At 37.3% G+C, this 26,071-nt stretch overlaps 1 protein-coding gene across 1 annotated transcript in view; it reads right to left on the bottom strand.

Annotated features, from left to right (window-relative positions):
* Abca9 (ATP binding cassette subfamily A member 9) overlaps window positions 1–26,071 on the bottom strand; it is a 64,352-nt gene that overhangs the window by 6,247 nt on the left and 32,034 nt on the right. The window contains 12 exon segments of the mRNA XM_074045264.1: window positions 205–365; window positions 2,810–2,901; window positions 4,012–4,129; window positions 5,265–5,385; window positions 6,657–6,748; window positions 7,318–7,386; window positions 10,591–10,710; window positions 14,844–15,017; window positions 19,197–19,304; window positions 22,918–23,055; window positions 24,810–24,943; window positions 25,682–25,848. Of these exon segments, the coding sequence (XP_073901365.1) occupies window positions 205–365; window positions 2,810–2,901; window positions 4,012–4,129; window positions 5,265–5,385; window positions 6,657–6,748; window positions 7,318–7,386; window positions 10,591–10,710; window positions 14,844–15,017; window positions 19,197–19,304; window positions 22,918–23,055; window positions 24,810–24,943; window positions 25,682–25,848 (1,494 nt within the window).

Genomic DNA, 26,071 nt, shown 5'->3' with positions numbered 1-26,071 from the left:
ATGCTATCATGGAGAGTTTTTTAAGTCGAGTGGCCATAACTTTGAAACCACCTAGGATACTCCTATGGTGTAGCTGTGGTTCTAGATGATGAAGCCTTCCCCACAAGCAAGGGTCATGAGTTAGAAGCGCTATTCTTTAACGGTCTGTGAACATCATTAGTATTACACACACCCAGCAGGGAGTGGTGTGACATCTTCAGTTACCGTGTAATGGTGACTGAGGCATCCTTTTTCTTCAGCCCTTTCAGAGCAGCATAAGCTTCCAGGTGTTCCCTCACAGTCAGGATGGGCCACAGCACATTTTCCTGAGGGCAGTACCCCAGGAACCCAAGTGTGCCCCCCTTGCTGCTCCCTTTCAAAATCACCTACACAAAAAGAAGTTCCTTCTCAGATTCTGTTCAAAATTGTATGTATGTGCGTGAGTTTATACTTCAGTGATGATCTCTTTATGCCATGGGTGCTAAGGCTATAAGAGCAAGGAAGTAACCACTTAGCTCTAGGAAAAAGATGATAAGATACTCAATAACTTAAAAGACAAATATGGCACATAGATATTTCCCCCACAAAATAGTTTACAAGTTCTTACTAATTGTACCATCATGGTTAAATTTAAGGCTGCTTATTTGGTTGTGCATCACTTGACTTCAGTCATTGACCCAAAAAGAAATACTTGCCACAGGTTCTATTTCCCCAGTGACAAACAGTTACATAGGAGTTATCTCACAAGAAGGCACTGGTTCTCAGTCAGAGGCCCATCTCCTCCTAGCATATACTTAGCAATGTCTAGAGATATATTTGGTTGTCACAAGTTGTGTGTGTATCTGTGGTAGGAAGGGCATGAGACTGGCAGGTAGTGGGTGGACAGCAAGGATGCTAATAAGGAAAATTGTCTGACCCAAAACATCACTAGTTACAAAGTTGAGGAATCCTACACTGAAGAATAAATATAAGGCACTTTAGCACTATGTCTGGTACATAGGAAACAATAAATTTATGATAGCATTTATTATTATTGTGAGCTAGGCACCATGCTGTATAAGAACTTTAATTGCTAATGTGTACTCAGTGCTTGATCCTTACAGAAACCCTGTGTGTTAGTTATATCATTCTTGTTTTTACCTGTGTGAAAACAAACACATGCATGGATTAAGAAACGTGCACAAAGTCACAGAAGGTAAACCTGAGACCTGAAACTGGGATCTAGCTTTAGGATTTAAGACCTTGACTTTCATGCTATCTTGTTTCTCTCCAGCACAAAAAAAGAGAGAGTCTCCAATAGATTTCATTTTAGAAACAGAAAATGCACAAGTAAACACATAAGTGCACCAATTAAGCCTCTGTTCAATGCTTTTAAGGAAAGAAGTTTGCCTAAGAACAATATGGAGGATTTAATAAAGGAAACAGCATAGTCAGGAAGAGGCCTTTGGGAGAGGTATGCTTTAAAGCGAGGGTAAGGAGGTAACCAAGCAGATGACATGTACTCTATCCACAGGGTGATCAAACCCAAAGGTCCTACAGTAACTCTGGTCCATCTTGTGAGGGATGGAGGGTGTGAAAAACAGTCAACAGAGCACACATCATGTCCTTTGCAGCCATGGTAAAAAGATTTTGATCAAATATAAGTGAGAATTTATAATCAAGAGAGTGACACAACTTCAGCTACATCTTTTAATGGTTGCTCTAACTGCTGTGTGAAGCAATAGTGCAAAAGCAAACACAATTTAGGAGACATCTGTAGCCGTCAACACCACCCTGTGAGCTTTCTTGCTCAAAACTCCTCTGACTTTATTTAACCTCATGTCAAATGTCAATGGTATTTTCCCTCCAGAGTTGTAACCTTTGGTAGACCACCTTTCACCCAATTGAGCCTAGAAAAGTGTAATTGATATATTATTCTGGCTTTTTCCTTGCGATTAAGGTAATTGTTAATTTTTTTCTTATCTGTGATGCCTGTTGCCTTAATAAATCCTAGATCTTTTGCCACTAGCCCAGCCTCACTGTTGAGCTTCAAGAACTTCACTGTATCCACAGTTACATCTTCTCCTGCTAATTTTAATGGTGCCAGTCATATGTTATGTCCATTGGATTAGGTTGTGTGTCAATAACGATAAGAAATTTTATCTATTGTGCACGATCTCGGTGAAGACCTATGCAGTTCTGCTGGCTAATGGATTCTTATTCCATAAATCACACATACTCTTTTGGAGGTACTAGGGATTGAACTCAGGGGCTCTCATTTGTTAGGCAGTAACTCTGCCACTCGAGCCACACCCCTCGTCCTTTGGCTTTTCATCTTGTTTTTGTGATAATGGCTCATGCTTTTGCTCTGGTCAGATTTAAACTGTGATCCTTTTCCCCGGCAATCACACATACTCTTTAATTGCAGCGTGAAAGTAGAGAATAGTTGTTCAATATACAGATTCATGACTTCAACCACATTAGTGGAACTTGTCATTCTGACAGGTTCCTAGTGTGATGCTGGATGAGACAATTCATTTTAACCATCTTTGGGGATAAACAAGGCAAAAAAAAAAAAAAAACCAAAGATCTCTCATCTCAAGGAATATATATTTCCATTCATGTCCCTAGTCATTATTCAAGAAAGGGCATAGAGTAGATAGGACAAGTCCTTCTCAATAACTGTTTGTGGAATTAAGAAGAAAAAAATTAACTAATCCTCTTCATTCAATGCGTAAGTCACACTGACTGATTAGGGTCATCTAGATATTTTAAGGTTACCATCAATATTCATTATAAAATGTTCATTCAAGGCAGTGCTAATGGCCTTATCTCTGGGTGTTTTACTGACCTGCCCTGCAGTGGGTTTTGTCTCTCCAGTTATCATCTTAATTGTTGTGCTTTTACCAGCTCCATTGTGTCCTAACAGCCCTATAACTTCACCTGAAAGAAATAGAAATGGGCAGAAATATGCAAGTAATGACAACAAAAACAAAAGGAATACCATTTAAGGACTTTGTATCGAGCACTATATGTAGTGTGCTACATACATTGTTTCACTTATTCTACACACACACACACACACACACACACACACACACCACACACACACACCACACAGTGTTGTTACTAGCGGTGAGGAAGCTGAGAGTTAATAAGCATAATTAACTTGCTAAGGTAAATTTTCTAGGGTAAATCAATAAGAGACTGAGCTGGAATTTGAAATAAATTTCAATTCTTTTCTTTGTTTGATAGTCCTAGGACTTCAAGGTAGGGTCTTGTACTTGCTAGGCAGGAGCTCTTACACATGAGTCATCCTCCTCATTCTTTTCACTTTATTTTTAATAAGGTCTTGCATTTATGCCTGGGGCAGCCTGAACCATGACTCGCCTATTTATATTTCTCACTTAGTTAGGATGACTACACACAGCTTTCTGTTGATTGAGATGGGGGTCTCACTAACTTTTTTCCATGTTGGCTTCAAATTGTGATTCTTCAGATCTTTGCCTCCCCAGTAGCTGGGATTACAGGTGTGAGTCCCTGCAGTCAGCCTAAATTTTAATTCTGAAGCTTGTTGCATTTAACCAACACTCAAATAGCATGCACTGCTTGCTAGACAACACCACTCTACCTCAGTCAGCTCCCATTCATCATGAAATTATGTTGCTGTAAAATCTGCACCAGAACTGAGGGTGTAGCTCAGTGGTGGGTTGTTTGCCTACCATGCATGAGGTAGATAGATGGAAAGATGTAGGTATATTTGAAAATAAAGTAAAATAAAATCTGTACCATCCTTTTTAACACAAAGACTGTCTCTTTTGTTGTTGCTGTTCTGTTTGTTTTAACAGAACAGATGTCATTGTTTTCCCATGCAAATAAAAACTGCTATAATTATAACTGAGGCTTGGACACAGGAAGGAGCAGCTTTTGCCTGGCCGCCTTTCATGTTCACCAATAGACAACACCAGATGCAGATACTCTAAATCCCTTAAAAAAAAAAAACCAATCTTCAGAGGTCAAGCTCACTCTACTAACACAACTGTTGTTTCCAACCTTTTTTAACACAGAAAGAGATGTTTCTTGTGGCAATTTTTTTCTTCCTTTTGGAAAAGCAATTTTTCTTCTTGCCAGCATATTCCTTCCGTAGACAGTTGACAGTGATGATTGGTTTCTGTAAAACCAAGTAAATAGATGCATGCCTTATTTCCACCTCTGACTGAGTGAGTGATCCTCAGTCTTTCCACAGAATCTTTCCCTATATAGAATCATGAACCAAACCACTCCCCTGCCCCTCCAGAAACTGATGTTTTCAAGAAAATTCTCTCAAACCTGTATTTCTGCAGGAAAAGATATTTGCATCATTGTATGGTTTGTGCTTTCACTTCCTCAGACAGACAATGAAGGTATTCATTGAATCAATAGATTTGTTAAGACACACACATACACATATGCACACAAGCACATAGATGCTTAAATGAGCTCTTTCTTCTGAATTACTTGGACTGAGGTTTACTTGGGTTTTGAAACTCACAAAATTTTACTTAGCTTTTCTAATGTTGACCTATATTTATCAAAATTATGAACCTGAAAAAGAAGTTAACAAGTTAATACATGTGTGTGCAAGAATATGTGTGTATCACAAGGGAGGGGTGAGGATAGGTAAGACACCTAAAAAATTAGCTCGCATTTGTTGCCCTTAACGCAGAGAAACTAAAGCAGATACCTTAAAAGCAACTGAGGCCAATAGGAGAAGGGAACCAGGAACTAGAGAAAAGGTTAGATCAAAAAGAATTAACCTAGAAGGTAACACACACGCACAGGAAATTAATGTGCGTCAACTCCCTGTATAGCTATCCTTATCTCAACCAGCAAAAACCCTTGTTCCTTCCTATTATAGCTTATACTCTCCTTCAACAAAATTAGAGATAAGGGCAAAATAGTTTCTGCTGGGTATGGAAGGGGTTGGGGGGAGAGGGAGGGGGTGGAGTGGGTGGTAAGGGAGGGGGTGGGGGCAGGGGGGAGAAATGACCCAAGCCTTGTATACACATATGAGTAATAAAACAATAAAAAAAAGAATGTGTGTGTATGAGTGTGTGTGGATGTGAATATATGTGAGTGTATGAGTGTGTGTGTTTCCTTTGTTCTCTTAGCTTTGAGGGCATTGCATCCCTACTGAAGTCAAGTAATGAACTACATGTGTAAGGATGAAAAAATCTCAAGTGTTTTACAAAAATTAAGATTAAGGTGTTGCTTATTTTATCTAATAGGCAAAATTATTTGATGAAGAATATTTTTGCAAGTTCTACCTCATCCATTTCTAAGACATTCACAGCATTTGCTGTTTGCATTCTTTCCCTCTGAATGTCTTCATCCTCTCCTTCAGGTTCTTCTGGGTTTGGAAAAACATCACTCTTTCTTGGAGAAATTCTAAAATCAAAACAGCATGATAATGACAGGCTTCCATTTGAAAGCTTGCAACAGAAAATGAATTCTATCTACACCGCTACCAATGTGGGGAACAATTAACTAGGACCATAGGGCAATCACCATTCTTCTATGACCTACCATCTGCCTTTCAGTTAGCCTAGTTTCTTTCCATCAGTGAGTCAAATAACACCACCTTTGCTCTTAACCCAAGTGTAATTCTTCTGTTGGTGATGTCTTTATTCAAATGAAGCAGAAGGACACACCCTCTGACAAAGGATTTTGAGGCAGGTGGCATGAGAAAAAGAATCTAGAAACTAATTTTGACTCATGTATTTTGTAAATTCTGAAGGTTTTATCAACAATATGCCTCAAAAATCCAGGACATTTGATGACGATCTTAATGTCTACTCAGTTACTAAACACTGTCACCTTTTGGAAGTCGTGTCAGAATCACTCTTTCCTCACTGCCAACAATCTTTCTTTCATCTCGCCACCATCAACTCCTGATGATTCATGTATGTTTCACTTGGTAGCCCCAAATTACTGTGATTAATTGCTTCCCTAAAATATGGCGTCATCTTGCCATTCTTTTAGCCTACCAACAATTTTAGAGTTGAGTCCACACAAAATATAAGACACCCCTGAGTCTTATTTCCCTCTTAAGTAATTTGTCAAACTTTCCCTATGCTTCCCTACTTCAAGATCCTTGGATATCTGACTTCAGTTTCATCTTCTGTTATCATCCAACACAAACCTTTAAGTTCTTTCCAACTGTTGTTTCACATCTACAAGAAAAGACTATGTATGTATCTCAACCTTTCTCTTATTTTTAACACTGTATTTAATTCCTGGATTGGCCACACTTATCCAATTGTTTACCTATACCCGCCCATCTTTTTTTGAAGATTCTACATGTTGCATATAATTAATTTTCCTCAAGTATGCTAGTGAAATTGCAGCCTGACCTAATTTTCCAGTGTCTCATGTGTGCCAATGTGGTCTCACTCACTAGACTGTAAAACCATGAGTTATACCACTTTGTATACAATAAAAAACTATTATAATTTTGTATAAAGTATTTTTTGAATATGAATTATAATAATTTTGTATATTATAATAATTTTGTATGATAATTTTGAAATATAGTAATTTTATTTCATGCTCTGAGAACAATCCTGGAAAGCCCTTTTTACCTACTTGGTATACATTAAAATGTTTCCCAAGAATGAAGATTAAAACATGACATGACATTGTATTTGAATTTTCTTAACCTGAACACAGGATCCTTTCTCAGCAATTTCTTCCCAAAGTACTTCTCCAGACATCTCAGAACAAACAGGAAAATGAAAAAATGGAGGTAAGGCTGGGGAAAAAGAAAGATAATCAAAATTGGTATCATCACAAAGACAATGTCTTACATATTGGACTTGATTTCAGAAGGTTGATCATGTATAAAATTACATTTAATAACATTTTCAGTAGGCTACAAGAAAATCTGGCAGTGTTTCTACAAGAAACACTGTTATCCGTGTTTCTATTCTTTAGAGAGAGCATATCATACAGCTAGGAGTAGTAAGTTGACACCAGTACTCTACTAATGCCATTTAGAGTCTCAGCTTTGTGCTTTGCATTGGGTGATCACTACCATACAGCATGATAGTGTATTATGAGCAAACATGAATGTGGCTTTAAATTGAAAATGGTGAAAGATGGAGTGAAATTCTATGAAACACAGACTTATATATCCACACTGGAACATTGTGCATAGTGTCAGTGGTTCAGATTGAAAATCCATTGTATGTGACTGTGTGAGTGTGTGTTGCTTCAGATGCCCAAAATGGCCAAACATTTTTTCAATTTGTTGCAATTCAAAGAAACCCAAACCATACAAAGCTTCTATCCCCTCAAGTGAGTTGTTAAAAAAAAACTTACTATAAGCAAAGCCAGAAATACTACTTGAGATTCTGAAGCTCCTAAGTAATCCATGGCATCAGGAGAAATCTGTAAAATGAGAAAGTATGTTTAAGTGAACCATCTTCTGAATGTGAACTTACCTCACTTAAGATACATTCATGCCTCCCTTCCCCCAGGGGGTTGAACTCAGGGCTTCCCTTGTGAGGCAGGACTCTACTGCTTGACCCACATCTCTATCTCCAATTCATGTCCCTTAAATGGTTTTATCATTCTTCCTGATTCTCCCTTTGTTTGGGAAAAAGTCAATTTCTAATTGTGACTATGACCTCATTTCCAATGTGTCTCAGTGAACTGTCAACTTGGAATTGTCTACAGGCCAAGGCCCTTTAGATATCGTATCGCTGTGCATTAGAGGTGCTGGAAGGACCCACTGAAACCGAGCTAGTCTGTCTCCCCTCTCCTCACTTGTCTTTCTCTTCTCATTCGTGTGCCTTCCTTCTATTCTATCCCTAAGAACCCTAAAAGCATGATATTCTCCTTGTTCTCTCAATCCACTTTTAAGAACCAAAGACAAATTCTTCACCTGGACTTTACATGTACACATATAAATTTATTTTTCCAACAGCCCCCAATAAAGGTATTTCATTTCATTATGAATAAAAGGAAAAGAGGTTAATTTCATTTCCTCAGGTATGTTTATCAACTCTTTTTTCTAAGTAATTTTAAGTCCTTTGTGTAAATTTTTAACCTTCATAGTCATCCACCTTCTAACAAAGGTGATATATGATTTACTACAACCATGACTGATACTGTTTTCCTAAGTGTCTCAGCTGCCCACTTCTGATAATTGCATCCCATATAAAATGAACTTCGTGCTCCTTGATTTCTGCCCTTTCTACAATCAAAATTTTTAGCTTCCTTACTCTACTGTCTTTTCTCCACAATTTGGAGTCAGTGAAACTCCAACCCACCAATGTCTTTTCCCTCTCATGTCCTTACTTTTTTGTTCCCAGTTTAGAATCCTTAGTCATTGACAGAACTGATGCTCCCCTATCTTTTCTTTGTCACACAAATTGGGCAAATTTCCAACCCTGATTGAATTTCATTCTCTACGTGCCACAAACTGCATCTGAAAAGCAGACCATACAAGAAAAACTCTAAATTGCTGATTTCACTTGAAAAAAGGGGGTAGAGTGTCTTTTAGTAGATCTATCAATCCCATGACCCACTTCCTAAAATATTTTTTTGTATCTTCTGTTCTCAAAATCTCAACACCCCCCACACTCTTGGCCACCTCATTCTCAGTTGGTGACTTTGCTTATTATTTCCCTAAGAAAATATAGTTCTTCAAAGAATGAAATGTTATCATTCGCTGGTAAATGGATGGAATTGGAGAACATCATTCTGAGTGAGGTTAGCCTGGCCCAAAAGACCAAAAATCGTATGTTCTCTCTCATATGTGGACATTAGATCAAGGGCAAACACAACAAGGGGATTGGACTATGAGCACATGATAAAAGCGAGAGCACACAAGGGAGGGGTGAGGATAGGTAAGACACCTAAAAAACTAGCTAGCATTTGTTGCCCTTAACGCAGAGAAACTAAAGCAGATACCTTAAAGCAACTGAGGCCAATAGGAAAAGGGGAACAGGTACTAGAGAAAAGGTGAGATCAAAAAGAATTAACCTAGAAGGTAACACCCACGCACAGGAAATCAATGTGAGTCAATGCCCTGTATAGCTATCCTTATCTCAGCCAGCAAAAACCCTTGTTCCTTCCTATTATTGCTTATACTCTCTCTACAACAAAATTAGAAATAAGGGCAAAATAGTTTCTGCTGGGTATTGAGGGCGGGGAGAGGGAGGGGGCGGAGTGGGTGGTAAGGGAGGGGGTGGGGGCAGGGGGGAGAAATGAACCAAGCCTTGTATGCACATATGAATAATAAAAGAAAAATGAAAAAAAAAAAGAGGAAATTAAAAAGTTCCTGGAAGTCAATGAAAATGAAAACACAACCTACAAAAAAAAAAAAAAAAGAAAAGAAAATACAGTTCTTCAAAAGATGCATCTTGTACCACGAAAGTCACCAAAGTCATTGAACTACTTTCTTCTATCTTCATACACACTGGCATTATCTTATTGAACACATGGAAGGTTCCTGCTTTTATGGGCAACAACCCTCCACTTGTGCACTGCTTGTTGTTGGCTTTCTTTCAGCTGCTCAGGAGCTTTACTCCTTAGGTCGCCCTTATCTATCTTTTCTATCACAGATTTCTCTTGTGTAGCTCATATAAGCACAGTATCATCCTTAGAACAAACAAAAATATCTACCCTCTGCTTTCATCTACTTTTCCATCTTTCTGCTATCCTAAAGCAAAACTCCTAGAAATACTGGCCTATATTCATTGTAACTACTCTCCACTTCACATTCTCTACTAAGGTCACTAGACATTTGTGTTGACACTTTCATTGAAATTAACCTTGCTAATTTCACCCATGCCCTTCATGTCCCTAAATCCAATAGTCTCTTTTTTAGTTAGCATCATTTCTGGACCTCTCAGCAGCATTTGATGATTTCATCACCCTCCTTCCTTCTTGAAACATTCTTTGGTGCCATCTGGCACACACGTTTATAAGCTGATATTTAATATTTAGAAGAGTTTCTGCAGAGATTATGATGCACAAAAAAGCCACAATCTTTATATCTTTCTGACTTGTTCAAGCTGATTTGTTGACTCCTCGTCTTCCCAATCTCTAAATTTTGGAGTTCTAGGTCAAGGCCTTGACCCTGTTTTCATTTCTATGTATTCTTATAATCTTGGTTATATTATCCAATTTTATGGATTTTAATACCATCAATAAACTGATTAATCTTAAGTATTTATAATTGTCTCAATCTCTTCCATACAATGACACATTGAGTATATATCCAACTGGCTGCTTAACATTTCTCTTCATGTAGCTATTAGGAACTTTAAATCTAATATGTCAAAAATATATCAGAAGATGGGATCTAGTCAGCCTCACAGCAGGGTTCCAGGAAGAGAGAATTATCATGAGAACTATAAAATGCTACTACCATGCAGTTGCCTTTAACTTTCATGAATGAAGGCAGAGCTTCCTTTTCCACAAGAACACATCCCTTCCCTATAGTAAGAGAATAATTTTCTGGAAACAAATACTTCAAACTTTGCACAGCTACAGGTTGACTCCACCTACACTTTTTGCAATATTCAAAGCTTTCTCTAATGGGCACACATTTGATCATACTCAAACCAGACTGAAATGACTTACCTCAGAAAAAATTAATAGTGAGCCAATCAGTGTGAAGGGCGGTATTAATATAGTACACAAAAAGAGCCCTAGAAATCTATATTCATTTAAATCTGTAGCAACTATTGAGAAGATGGTAACCTAAAATAAAAGCAGAGATTAGTGTCACTAAAGCTTAACAACCTGAATTGTAGGATGTTTTCTGAGAGCTTAGGAATTTATTTCATTATTGTTCTTAGGTTCAATTTTTATCTGCTATTGCCACCATATTTTTTTGTGACATAGGGTTATGTTAAAATTCTATTGCACTGAATATGAATGCTTTAATAGACAGAGTAGTGCTTCTCAAAGTTGATGTGCATACAAATCAGGTGGGGTTTTTGCTAAAATCCAGAGTTTGATGAAAGAGCCCTTTGTTATGTGTTTCTCTACGTTTTTCTTTCTTTTCATTTCAACATAGGTTATGGATATCTTTTTAGGTGTTAATGTACTAGTTATTCATTGTCATAATGGAATTATATGTCTTTGAATAGATATGCAAGAGTTCACATTTTTGCCTTCAGAATACATTTTGTTTTCAATTTTTCTGGTCCTATTAATTATGGTCTACATTAATTCTTTGTTGACACTTTTAGTTTCAAAGGAGATATTCTAAAATAATGTGATTGCAGATTGAAATTTATACACATTTAAAGTTTCTACTGCTACTAGCATTATTTTTTAAAAAGATTTCAACTGTCTGTTCCCTTAATAGCCATAAATCAGAGTGCACATTATATCATAACTCATGTAGGATGCTATGATTAATTATGGTAGGGAAGCCTGCCCTATTTCTGATGCTAGGTAAATAATGTATCTTCCTATCATCTAGTATGATATTTGCCATTGGTTTTTAGTAATCAGTTTTGGAAAATGTATGTTTTCTTACCCTGTGGGGTTTTGTTTAGTTTGATAGCTGCTAATATTGGGCCACATCCTGGAATCAATCATTGTTGATGGCTTATTATTGTCATTATTATTTTAATACACCTTTGTGCTTGTTTTTCTTTTCATTAGAGAATTATCCTTTATTTTTCTAAGTGAATGTATCAAGGTTTTCTATTTTTACAGGAGGGTAGAACAGGTTCTGTCTGGAACCAGAGTGTTGGGGGAAGATGTGGGGAAAGGGTGTAGCAGGTAAACATGGTGCAAATACTGTGTACATCAGTTGGAAGGTGAAGGATATAAGGAACAGGTGAAGGAGGATGAATGTAGTGTAAATATTATGTACTCATGTATGAAAATGGAAAAAAATGAGACCTGTTAAAATGTTTCAGGAATGGGGGAAGGGGAATAAAGGAGAATGATGGAGGGAGTGAATTCAAGTATGATGTATTTGATATATTGTAAGAACTTTTGTAAATGCCGCAATGTACTCCAGCATGAAAATAGAAAAATATATTTTTCATTTTTCCATTATTTTTCTCAGGTTTTATTAAAGTTTATGCTTGTTTTACAAAAGGAGTCATTCAACTTTGTGAATGTTTTCTATTTAAATGCTTAAATGTATTTTAGCTATTTTTCCCAAAGTTGTTTCATGCACACTTTGTAGGAGGCATCACTCTTGTGTATTTTGTGGCTTGGGACAAACTTGTAATAACATGGATGTATGTTAACAAACATGTATTTATGTATCATGGAAAGTAGTTTCACTTCTCTAAAATCCCTCCATCCTCACTTGTTCATCTTCTTTTCCCACCTACTGTTGGAAACCACTGATTTTCTTACTGTCCCCATAGTTTTCTTTCTCCAGAATGTCACGTAGTTGGAATCACATCTTTTCAAGTCACCTTCTTTCACCTGGAATATGCATTAAGTTTCGTCTGTGCCTTTTCATGACTTGATAACTCATTTCTTTTTATTGCTAAATACAATTCTAATGTTTGGGTGTACCATAGTTTATTTATCCATTCAGCATCTTGGATGTCTTTCTTACTTCTATGTTTTGGCAAGTTTGAATAACAGTGCCAGTTGCCACAAATATCTGTTTGTGGCGTTTGTGTGGACTGTGATAGTCAAAGAACTCCTAAGGGTTTCGTTTATTGAATTCAGGTTTGATTGTTCCTAATCTTTCCTAGGACTGTAACTTGGGTAAATGTCATTTATCCTCAGACCTGGGAAAAACTGACAGAGAATTATGGAAGATAAAGCTGAGAGTGACTTTAATTTTTCTCTTTTATGGTTGATTTCCATTTACTTCTAGGGTAATTTTACTTTGATATTTCATATCTAAATGAGTATTGACCATTGTATAGAATTCTTTCAGAATTTAGGGGAGATTTTCTTTTATTATAGCTTTATATACAGATTTAATAGAATCACTTCATTAGATGTACACATATATCTAATATATGCACTGCATGAAAAACATAGATTATTCTTTCGATGGATTGGCTTTGTCTTTGTATCTATTTTTGCTTTTATTAATTTACTTATTTTTGATAATTCATGGAGATTATCTTAATCCTTCATGCCTTGTTAAAAATTCACTATTCTGTGTTCATGTAGTCCAGAAATTTCATCTCTTTACCTTGGAGATGTCTAATATATTCAGCTCTGTCCAGATCTTTGTTAAGGTAGTTTTGATTTCTTCTGTAACACTTTCTTTCCTTGCTAGTTACTGCTTATCTTTCCCTCTGAGTAGTATTTTGATATAGAATAATGCTTTCTATCAATGCCTTTGGAGCCTGGGGGCATGGATGGATGGATGGATCAGTGTACTCAGCTTCTGCCTGACATAGCCTCACGGCTTTCTTCTGTGAATCACATGCCTGTTCTGCATCAGCTTTCATTTTACCCTGTAGGCAATGCATCTCAATGTCAGGGTGCAGGCACATTGTTAGAATTTGGACTGTACCCTAATTCAGTTCAAAACTGAACCAAAATGCATTCAAGAAACTTCATGGCAGCATTACTCGTAGCAATCCAAAATAGGAAACCACTTGAATATATGCCAACAATGAATAAATATGTTGCAACATATTCATTAGTACAATACTATAGTGATGGAAAAAAATGGACTACTATGATAGTTATTAGACACAATAGCACGTTGACTCTAAATGACATCATTGATTAAGAGCAGATAGTGAATAACGCCTTCTATATGATTCAATTTTATTAAGGTCAGAAACTGACTAATTTATGGAATTACAACTAAGGGTAAAGATTTTTATAAGGAGAGAGTACAGTTGGGGACATGGGACCTAATGGATCCTTCTAAGGTCTGAATAATGTTTCATTTCTTGGTATGTCTGGTGGGTTTATGAAAGTGCTTGTTTCAAGATTCTCACTGTGTTACAGTACATGTACTTTTCTAAGTGCAGGCTATAATTTTCAATTAAATTTGTTTTTAAAGATTACTTTGGTTATTATATAGAGAATAGCATAGAGGAGGAAAAAGTAGAAACAGAAAGACCCGCCACAGATCTCTGATGAAAGCGTAGGTAATGGATACAACAGTGAAGATGGGACAAATTAAGAGTCTGAAGGACAGGCATCTAGATTGAATGAAGAAACAGGATGCTTCCAGATTTTTGGAAGACTCAAACTGAGTGGATTCTGCAACAGTGATATAATCTATTGAGAGATGCAGAGGAATAGGACTGAGGAGATGTTTATATTTCAGATACGGGACTACTGAAGTCTTCTTTAAATATTCAAGTGACACTGTAGGAGTAGAGGTCTCTAGCTCAGGGGAGTATCCACCTCTGACATGTTTGAGAGTCACATTTATAGATGGCATACACTCACACATACAGTATACTTTGTATATGTCTATGATTATCTTAGAACAATTAGAATTTTCTAGAGAGAAATATTAATGTGTACTTCCCCTTAGTACAAAGATTAAATATGTGCTACAAATTTGCTCAAAATGGTTTGTAAATAAAACAATAGGCACTATGTGAATACTTACAATTAAGAAGAAAAATGACCAAATGCCACTGTTTTTTCTGACGTTGCGAAAAATGAATGAAATCACGTATGTCAAGAAAACAAGGGATGATATATTACCCAATACTACACAGGTTCTGAAAATAGAAACACTTAGGTTGCACAAGGTACACACTATTTAAGAAAGCACTCATATGTATTACTCAGCTTTCCAAAACTACGGAACAGATAACTCAAATTTTTTGGTTTAGGACTAGTACTATTACTCCATTCCTGAAAAGTGAGTCTACTAAAACTTAATCTTAAAACTTAAAGATTTCTTAATCTTTACCGCTTACCTGAATTAACAGGTTTTGAATGATAAATACGATTTCCTCTGGGCTAAAAACATAATCCATTATTTGCATTAGAAGGAGAATCAAAAAGTACAGGGGAATATCCACCACTGCCTGTCCAAACCAGTAAGCAGAAGGGTAGAGGCCAGAAATCCACAGCTGAGAATGAACTTTTTTCTGATAAAGAAACAACAGAATCATCAGAAGGTCAAAAAGTTGAGTATTGGGAAATAGTAAAGAGTCAAAATTCTTTTTTTCTATATCCCTTTTATAATTATTATGGCGCTACCAGCTTGCCACACCCCTACTTCATAGGCATTAATAACACAGAAAACTCAGACAGAAAGAATGACCCAATTCTCCCTCAGGGTATTGGCTAGGTATTAAGCATTGTTAAATATGGTTAAAAATGTATGTTAATGATAGGTCTTTATTGTAAGCACCTTTTCTTTTCAATTGGGATAAATATTCATTTTTATTCATAGTGACCAATAATACTGTTTGTCAGAGAAACATGTACGCCCAAGAACAAAACTAATTAAATTACAAGTTTGAGTGTCCTGCACACTGTTCCACTCAGGGAACCGAGTCTGCCTGTCATAGAATTATTCCCCATATGTAATGAATTTCATTGGAAAAGACATTCATTTTTACTTATAGTGTCCTATAATGCTGTTTGTCTGAGAAACATGTAACTCAAATAACAAAACCAACTAAATTACAAGTTTGATACTCCTGAACAGTGTTCCTCTTTGGGAACTGAATCTGGATATCACAGGATTACTCCCCATCTATCACAGTTTTCAGTTGGGAGAAACACTCATTTTTACTCATAGTGGCTTGTAATTCTGTTTTTCAGGCAAACATGTGACTCAAATTAAAAAAATCAACTAAGTTACAAGTTTGAGTCCTGAACAAGTTCCACATTGGTAACTGAGTATGCCTTTCATAGAAGTACTCCTGATATATAACAAATTTCCCTTACGAGAAGCATTCATTTTGGCTCAAATGGCCTAAAATGTGTAAGCACCCTTTTAAGTTTACTTTTCTTTCAAGTAAGCCACGCTGGTGGAGGCCAGTTGAATTGACTTTTTGATTGATGGCTGTCAATCAGACCATTGTGTCTGGCTGCTTTGAGCAGGGGGGCTCAAAGAGCAGCCCCCTCTTTTAGCAACTGGCCAGCTACTTTGACCACTTTGCCAATGCCTTTAGATAACTACTTATTGCTCCAGGTATAAGGAGTGCTGCAACCTGGGATATTGGGACACAACTCCTGCTTATCTAAGTAGCAGTTGGGAAGCACTTTGGGCAGAGAGAACAGGAGAGGAGGCCCTACAGCAGGAAGAGTTGACGCTTTGAGGAAATAGAAAAGAACTAGGTGTGGCTGGAGTACAGTTGCCAAAGTGATAGTGGCATCAGATTGAAGTAGAAATATACACCTGGATTAAAATCACCATGGATTTTGAGGTTAGGGCAAGGATTTTGTTGTTCCTCAGTACAATGACAAACTCCTGATGGAATTCAGGCAGAGAAAGCTGATGGAAAACAGCTAGGTTTGTGTCTATAATGTATTACTCTGTCACAGTGTGTGGAAAATGGAGGAGATGTAAGTCCCCTAGTGAATGGATAGGGAGGCTGTTGTAAGCAGGAGAGGTGGTGGCTTTGACTAGGGTGTTACAGTATAGTTGGAGGAAACCACCATAAACTTGTTATAGATATGAGAGAGAGAAAGACAAACACACACACACACACACAGAGATTGATTTAATTTTTAATTATAGGTCTAAAATTTTGAGCAAATGTATATACATATATATATATACATTGGGACAGACTTATACTAAAAAATCACTCATTGTTTATCTGATATTGAAGTTCAACTTGGCATATGTAATTTTATTTATTTAATCTGACAACCCTAGCAGGAATACTTCCTGGGTTTCTGTCAAGGGTAAGAGAATGCAAGTTGATCCATTATTCAACAATGGAATAGGTAGAATTAAAAGAAAAGAATTACTAGCAGGGAGAAGACAGTTAACAAAGAAGAAAAGATTCATATAACAAGTTTCATGCAGATTTCCTAAATAAGCTCACACAGCATGATGGGAGATCTATTTTAGACTGAGAAAACAGGGTCTCAGTTGAAAATATTTTTGTGTGGAGATCTGAGTGACAAGAAGCCAGCTATACAAAGAAGAGAGGGAAAGAACATTCCAGCCAGAAAGGTCCAGTGACGCTAACATGTATGAGAACCAGAAGGAAGGGTAGAGTAGGTAGAGGGGAGTCAACCATGAGGAAAGGCAGAGAAACAGAAAAGAGATAGATGAGGCAGCCTCTTCCAGACAATGTAAACAGTTTAGATTTAATTGTAGATAAAAAGAGAAGTGTCTAGAGGTTCTAACCAGAGACTATTGTCTTATTTAAACTTCTGAAAGCTCACTCTGATGGTGCAAAAGGAATTAATTGAAAATAAGGAAACAAATGGATGTGATGTACTCCAGGCAAGGAATGATAACTTAACCGGGATGAAAATAGTGATGAGAACAATGGGATGGATTCATCACAGCTGAATTAGAAGGTAAAGGAATTGTTGATGGATTAGATTCAGGATACAAAAGACAGAGAAACAGAGATAACTCCAAACTTTCATATAGAGTGACTGTAGACAATAGCACCCTTTACTGAGATGGGAAAGTTGAGAGATGAGCAGATCTGGCCAAGAAAATAAAAGGTTTTCTTTTGCTCATATTTGAAATATTTACTACTCATCTCTGTGGGAATATCAAATAGTCTGTTGTACATATGGAAGAGGAAAATTCTGGAAATAGCTGAAAAGAGGTCCAGAAGTAAACCCTGGACACTTGGGCGTCAGACACTAACACTTACTGGCAAGTTATTATATGCCAAGTATTGTTCTAAGTGATACATAAGTACTATTTCACCATGTCCTCATAGAAACCTATTTCAAGTAGATGTAACCATTATGTGTTTTACAAGTGATAAACTGAGTCAGAGTGTGAATAAGCAACTTTCAAAATTTATATAGCTTGAGAATGGAAGAGCCAAAAATTGAACCCAGGGAGTTTGATCTTTAAAAATCCGTGCAAAAGATTGAGAATACAAATAATAGAAAAAAATGGTGAATGACATAAAGGAAGAATAGAATTTTATATTTTGCATGGGAGAAGTTGTCAAATATGGGGATAGTTTAAGAGCAGAATAAGTAAAAATTAATTCAAGCCCATCAAAGACATCTCCTGTCCATCTTTGTGACAAGGTTCACTGTCACAAAGCCAGTGCCAGATAATGATGTCAAGGACACGAAGACAGGGGAAAACACAGGTGCTCGATGTACCACGGAAAGGTAGAAGGGACTCTGCCACAAGCTTCTTGAATTTTATATGAAAGCAGGATAGGAGCAGGCAGGCATCAATGAAACATTATATCAAACGAAGCCAGGGAACAGTCACAGCACTGCATGGGCACATTTTGCCAAATATCCTCAACTTCTTGGTACAGGTGCTAATGGTCCACAACAATGATCTTAGCTGGGACTTTTCTAACCCCAAAGGTTAGCCAGATGCCTCATTTACATCTCATTATGGCACGTGAAATCCCACTTTGGCTCTGAGGACACCTCATTAGGTAAACCACTCCCTAGTCCCCAATTCTTGGAAATGTCCTCCCATTTCTTAGAAGTCTCCACAATTATGTACGTGCACGAAGACCAAGAGCTTGGTGAATGTGGCTGCTTTTTTGGGGTGTCCTCCCTCATCTTACCTAGACGGTATAATACTGCATTGCATTTGCCTCTGCTTTAGTAAGTCTCACTCTGTTAAAACTCCTCTGTGTGTTCACCCAAAATTCTTTCTTTGGTGAGACCAAGAGACTACCATTCATCTCCACTGTCAAAAATATTACAAAAATGAAGCTTAAAATAGACAATATTTTTTCAACAATAAGACAAAGTGCTGTGGTCAGTTGGTGAGGGATGTTTAACTGAGTAATTTTCCACCAAGTTGAAAGTTGAAGCCGTCATTGAGAAAAGGAGATATGATTGTCAGTCAATAAATGTCTATGAATAAAATCTTAAGTGGCACACAGTAAAAAATTATCAGTCTCCACTAGTTGTGATATTTCCAAAGGTGCTTTTCCTGAGGTCTCACACATTTGTTTAAGAAAAATAGCATTTACTTCATATTTTGATAAGGTAGTTTGAAATGCTTGATTATTCATTGTGTAGTATATAGCATACAAATTAGATGAACCACCTGCAGGTAAACCTATGGTCGTAAACCTCACAGGAGAGCTCTCTGGACATTACAAATATCTGAGGACTTTGCCAACTCTTCTTACTTTGTAGTCACCGATGCAGCTCATTGCAATGTAAGGAGTGAAATAGGCAGCCACTGGTATCCAGAAGAACGCATTGCTTGGGTAACTGTGTTCATAAGACAAATGCTCCTGAAATGATCAGAACATGCTTAGCAGGTGGAAATAGGGCATCTGGCTCATTTGTACTGTCTTCATCAGTCAAATCAACGAATTGGGCTAACCACTATAAGCCCTTCCCAAGGTCCTGTTTGCAATTTTTACCCAAATTCATTTTTCAATCCTTTGTTGCAGGAAGAGGGGTATTTGAACACGTATCCTCACTCATGAAGAAGCAAATTCAACCAGATTATATGAATTGGCTAAGGACTCACAGTTAATAACTTATGAAATAAGCATGCAACTTCTAGTCTCTGACTTTATGATTACAGCATTACATATATGATTACTCATGTTGAGGTTGATGTTGTAAAGGAAAATAGAGATTGTAGACATCAGTAGAAGGGCTATTTTGCTACTCTCAGAAATTAGTGGCAAAGCAATTTAGTTCAGCATTTATGAAGAGTCTTTCCCCCGGCTCAGCCTAAGGTAAAAGGAGCAAAATCATATTGCTTCTAAGCTCTGGCAGATAGAAATCAATGAACAGGTGAATTTTAAAAAATAAGAGTGATGGGGCTGGAGAAAAATAGTCTACAAACTCTATGTAAAGGCATTGAAATTTATCTTAATAAAAAACCTGTACAGATTAAAGAGGACCTTGAGTTTTGCTACATCACTTGCCTTACCCCAGTGTAAGATGTATTACCATGAGTTTTGAGGTCTCCTTACATGTCTCTTCTCTGTCCCTCTAAGATCTTACATTACATAAAACAGCTTGAGTAAAATGTATATGAGAAGGTGAGGAGGCCCTGAAGGTGGGAGAAAGGATATCCCAGGGCTACATCACCCACCTCCTGTATTTGCCTTTGGATTCCATCATTGATTTTCCTGATGGGGATGGGTGAAAACAATTAGTATCAATATTCAGTCCCTTTACTCATGACCTGGTCATTACTAGTATACTATACCATGCTAGGTTATACCCACCCACAGTCAACATTTGGGCGGGGCTCAGTCTGAGGGAGACCCACAGGAAGATACTTAATTATCCTCTGGGGGCTTGGTCAAGTGAGGACTCATCCGTAGTGGCTGGTTGGGAGCACTGTAGGACATTCTGATAGATGTTAAAAGTCTCGAGTGGAAATGGAAGCAAGGTCTGATCTACAATGAGCAGTGTGCTTTAAGATGGAGGGGAATGGACTTGCAGAATTGTAGGAAAAGCCAGCATATATGTGGGAAACCAGCAGTGGCAATTCAAAGAGAGAATTTATCTCCATGTAAAATCAAGGTCATCAGGGTGAGTGATTACTAAATATTTTGTAGCTTCAAACACCTATTAATTATTTACTTTTGTTGTTGTAGCTGTTTTATTTTTTCTTTTTGAGACAAAGTCTCACTATGTAGCTAGGCTGGCCTTGAACTCACAATATTCCTTGTGAGTGCTGGGATTATAGACATGTATCACCATGCCCACCAATACATCATTTTTAAAGGCAGGGACTCAAGTCACTTGCTCAATTTTGGGAACAACTTATTCTGTATTATCCAGATAATTGATTGGTCTACCTGAATATGATAGCTAATGAAACACATTGGTAAACCTCTACATACTGTAATTTCCTTAGTTACACAATTAATAATAATAATAATAATAATAACTATCTCAAAGTTTTTGTAGGACATTTAAATATGTTATTAAGAGTAAACCACATGGCAAATACTCATTTTTCCCTAGAGGAGACAATAATAATAATAATGTTACAATATGCTTTCAGATGACATGAAGAAGTGTTTGATAGCTCCCATAGCTCTTTCTGAAGAAACAAAGGTTAAAGCAGGGGTAGAATTACTGAACCACCTGGATGGTGGCCACATCAAGCAGTAAACAACACAGACTAGAGAGAGTGACAGCATGCATACTTCTCTGCAGCTGCCCAGTGAAAGTGCTTTGCAAACTTGAGTGTGTCCTCCTCTGTCAGAGGGACTGGGCTGAAGTCAAACACTAACCCAAGAGAACCAGGGGTCACCTGGGCTGCAGTAGAGGCAGCAATGGCAGATGTAGCAAAAGAGCAAGACTGTCTTCCCAGCACTGCTTCTATAAGAAAACAGCCATATTCCCACCCTTCCTTTCTGCCTCCAGCAGTTACAGCACTGTTTTCTGAAGGGAAAAGAAATGCAGTTTGTTTAGAACCAGGCCACTCTCCCCTTTCTACTCCTAGGTGTTAGACTGTAAAGGAAAACAAAGAGCAAATCACACCTTCCCCATTCATGTCCCTTTGGCCACAGAATGACCTTGCAGTGCTTGAATTTGGTAGATAATTGAACTTTTGGATTGAGGTGAAATAATTCTTAAAAACAGAAAGTGATCAAAACCTATAGAATATACTCAGAGTGTCATTTTTAAAAGAAAAAGGGAAATTTCACATAGCAAGATGAAAGAGGTGACTTGAAGACATAGATTTGCACACTCCCTTCCCTGAGCCTAGATATTCCAACTCAGAGGATCTGAACAGGCCTGGAAAATTGCTTTTTAAACAAAAGATGTGAACATTGGATATTTGATATCATTAAGAAAGTATTTTTAGATGTGATAAAAGCCTTATAGTATGGAAAAGGTTCTTTAGCATACAAAATATTTATACTGTATAAAACATCTTATATGGTAAAATATTTAAAGATGAAATGACATAGTACCTGGATTTGCTTCAAAATAATCTTGTTGATAATGGTTGAGGCAGGCTTAAAGCCTCCTTAGGTGATATGCTCTCTTAAGTGTATGTTTGAAACTGTACATGATAAAAAAAAAAAATCTCCTCATAAAACAAGAAAGACCTGCCTAGAAAGTGGGAGACCCTGAGTTCAAGCATCAGTACTGCCCAAAGAGAGAGAGAGAGAGAGAGAGAGAAAAGAAACCAGAACTGATCCTATGATCCGAGTTGTAATTCTTCCAGTACCCTGGATGAATCTAGACAAAGCTGAACGTTCTCCAGTGGGGATTCTTGTGATGCATTCCCAAGGGAAAGAATGCCAACTGCAATACTGATGAGAGGTGCAGTCTGTTGAGAACCTACCGCTCTCTACGTTCATGTGCCTTTTCTCTTGTTCTTACAGTATCTTGGCCAAGTTGGTTTGATTATCACATGGCCTCATTTACTTCAGAAAAAAAAACTGGTGGTGCTGGAGCTTTATCTCAGTCCCACACTTGCTTAGGCAGGTGCTTTACCACTTGAGCCACACCTCCAACTCCAGAAGAAATTTTTGTGGTCTGCATTTTTTGTGAATTGGTGAACTGAGGGCTACAGAAGTCATTCACTAAGGCTGCATAGTCTGACCTTTATCACTTTGGCTCTTTCAACTATATGCCATTAGCTAGAGTCACAAAAGGTGACAGATCTAAGGCCAAAACAAAAAAAAATCACAGTTTTTTCCAAATTAATTGTATTTTCTGTTGCTCCATTTACCCTAAGCCATCTACATAAGGTTATGATATTTTATAATCATTGATAAATAGTGTGTTTATAGCTGGTGATTTATATATCAAACATAATTAAGATTAGGTTCATAAAAATTCATATTACTTCCACCTTTCAAAGACTTTCCTGAAAACTCTGATGGCTGATTATAAGTGAAATAAAATTATACTTACTTCAAAAAACATGCTTCTGTCGGTCTGAATGCGTTCTGAAGAATTAAAAATTCCAAGGAGCCCGTTGCTAATGACATCCATGAGGACAGGAAAGCAATTCAGCCTTTTGGTGTTACATGCTATTGAAAATCTGTGACTCTAAAATACAACAAATATTTCTAGTTTCTCAGAAAGCAAATGCAAAAGTTAGCGAATGAATGGTAGGAAAAATCATTCAAATTATGGATAATATAGTAAGGCCAAACCACAACTTAATTAATTAATTAATCACTACTGCCAGTGGTATTTCATGCATTCTTAGTATATTTAAAAAGGAATCTAAGAGGGCTGGTGGAGCAGCTCAAATGGTAACGCATCTACCTAGCAAGCACAAGGCCCTGAGTTCAAACCCCATGACCACCACAATAAAGGAATCTAGGATTTTGGTTTCTACCAATCATCAGCTATGTGCCTAAAATCTCACAAAATAAAATACGTCAAGTGATTCTTGGCAGCACTGTGAAACTCCATAATGTAACTTCACTTAAACATGGCCATAGACTTGATTTCCAAATGGACTGTGTTTGTTTTACAAATAATGGAGGAGTAGATGCTAGGAAAGCAGAAAGCCAGTAGGCAGTTGTAATGATAGTATGTTTTTATAAATACTGAGTTTCCATGTAAAATCTTTTTTTAAAAAAGATCTTTTTAAAAGATTCACACTTACCATGTGATCATTTCTCCCTCAAAGAAAAATATAAATAAATTATCTAGATTGCCCAAAGTATAGGAAAGCATTGATAATGCATTTTTGTAATTGGAAATAAATCAAGTGTATTGCATCTAACCTAATTCCTGAAGTGGTGTTTATTGGTATTGAAGGTGCCATTTTGTGTGTGTGTGTGTGTGTGTGTGTGTGTGTATGTGCTACTGGGGCTTGAACTCAGGGCCTTTATCTTGAGCCACTCCAACAGCCCTATTTTTAAATAGGGTCTCCCAAACTATTTGCCTGGTTGGCTTCAAACTAAGATCCTCCTGATCTCTGCCTCTTGAGTAGTTAGGATTACAGGCATGAGCCACCAGCACCTGGCTGAAGGTGCCATTTTTAAAAACTGTTTTTCTGGGCATAATAGAAACTAACTCAATTAAGGACTAGCTTGATTAAAGGTATTTTCTTTCCTTCCTTTCTTCTTCTTCTTCTTCTTCTTCTTCTTCTTCTTTCTTTTCTTCTCTCTCTCTCTCTCTCTCTCTCTCTCTCTCTCTCTCTCTCTCTCTCTCTCTCTCTCTCTCTCTCTCTCTCTCTCTCTCTCTCTCTCTCTCTCTCTCTCTCTCTCTCTCTCTCTCTCTCTCTCTCTCTCTCTCTCTCTCTCTCTCTCTCTCTCTCTCTCTCTCTCTCTCTCTCCTAGGCTCTTGCTGTGTAGCTCAGGCTGACCTTGAACTCACAGTCTTCCTGCCTCAGAGGTAATTTCTTAGTTTCTTTTAGGCTTGGAAATTATTCCTGAAAACTAAGTCTGGCAGGCTCTAAACAGTTAAGCTTACAATGCCTAACAGTGGTGATTTATACATTTAACTTTATTGCCTCATCCTTTCCTGCATGTCCACCATGAGGCTCTCTAACTCACATTCCTGTAGGGCCCAGAGTGATGTGAGTGTAGCAGTACAGAGATACAGCCAACTGTAGGATAAAGACCAAGTCTAAATTGGTCTAGCAACAAAGAGAATAAGATTCAAATTAACTATTGGAATGGGATCTAAATTGATTAGATTTAAATAAATTACTGTTAGAGGATTCAGGCAAATGATTGCAGCTCAGCTTCTGTGAAAACAGGCCTTTTATGTCAGGTGATTTGAATCACTCAGCTTGTGCATTCATAATCCATCTTTGGTGAAATGCAGCATGGAGTCCAGTATACCTTTCCATCACCTGACACAATGATTGCACCATTGTAGAATGGTTCATCTGTGCCATTTCTACTCCCAAAGGCATCCACTTCTAAAGCTATGTTCTGCCGTCTCAGTGAATGGATAAACTTATCGATGCTTGACCCTAGCATGAAGGTAAAGATCACAGGAAGAAAGAATTAATCCAAACAGAGCCAAGTACTATTAAAGAAAAGAAACTACAAAAAAGATGCTCTAAATACCATCACACAAAGCATTCCAAATTATGAACCGTCTCCAGATTTCCTTACAAAGCAGAATGGTGGCTATGGTTCTAAAATCCATTATCATATCATGGATATGATAAACTTTTTTCACCTAAGCCTAAAATTTACCATAATTTCTGTTAGTGTGAAAACACTAATTACTGGGCTGGGGGTATAGCTCAGTGCTAGAGAACTTGCATAACATTCTTAAGGGCGTGGGTTTAACTCCCAGCACTACAAAACAAAACAATACAAAAAAGAGTTACTAATTTGCGTTGTAATCCTTGAAGCTATTAATCTTCCATCATTTTATAAATTTGGAACAGATTTTTTTACAGAACCCAGCAATACACATACTTACAAAATGATACAGACAGACCTCAAACACCAGTCAACAACTCACCCTTCTAAATCTCCTTTGATTGCTTTGTACAGTAACCCTAGGGTTTAAGTAAACTTCAAAATGTGTTTCTAAAATAAACTCTTCCAATCTTACACATTTCATTTTTAAAATAATTTTTTTTCTTTGACTTCTGTTGTGTAAAACACACAGAATTTGTTTTTCTTTATGTTTTGTTTTCTTGGGACTCTCCCAACAAGAGCAGCACTTATGAGTCTCGTTTCAGCCCCATGTTCACCTGTTTTGTTGATGACCAGTAAATCAGTCAGAGGGTCTTGTGGTGGTTGTCCTGGCGAAAGGAAGTACATATTTGGAGACAGACCCCAAGTGTAACTTTTTTCATATAGCTCATAGAATAGATGTTCCAAAAGTTGAGGGAAAAAGCTAATCCCAAAAAGCAGTAACCTATGTGGAGGAAAATGTAAAAGAAAAAAAAAATCTATCACAGGTTTTTAGGTTCGAGTAGAGAACGAATGCACTAATAGAAATAAATAATCACTAAGTAACATTTGAATTATGCTTCTTCCTCCTTTTTTGTTCTTTTCAAAATGAGATGGTTTCTGTGTATCTATCTTTGATCTTTTTCTCTGTGTCTACTCCTGCTTTGTACACTTCATTTCTTAACTCT

This window comes from Castor canadensis, chromosome 11 (assembly GCF_047511655.1).
Source record: "Castor canadensis chromosome 11, mCasCan1.hap1v2, whole genome shotgun sequence".
Classification (NCBI taxonomy): Eukaryota; Metazoa; Chordata; class Mammalia; order Rodentia; family Castoridae; genus Castor; species Castor canadensis.
This window is presented reverse-complemented; position numbering and strand designations above follow the sequence as displayed.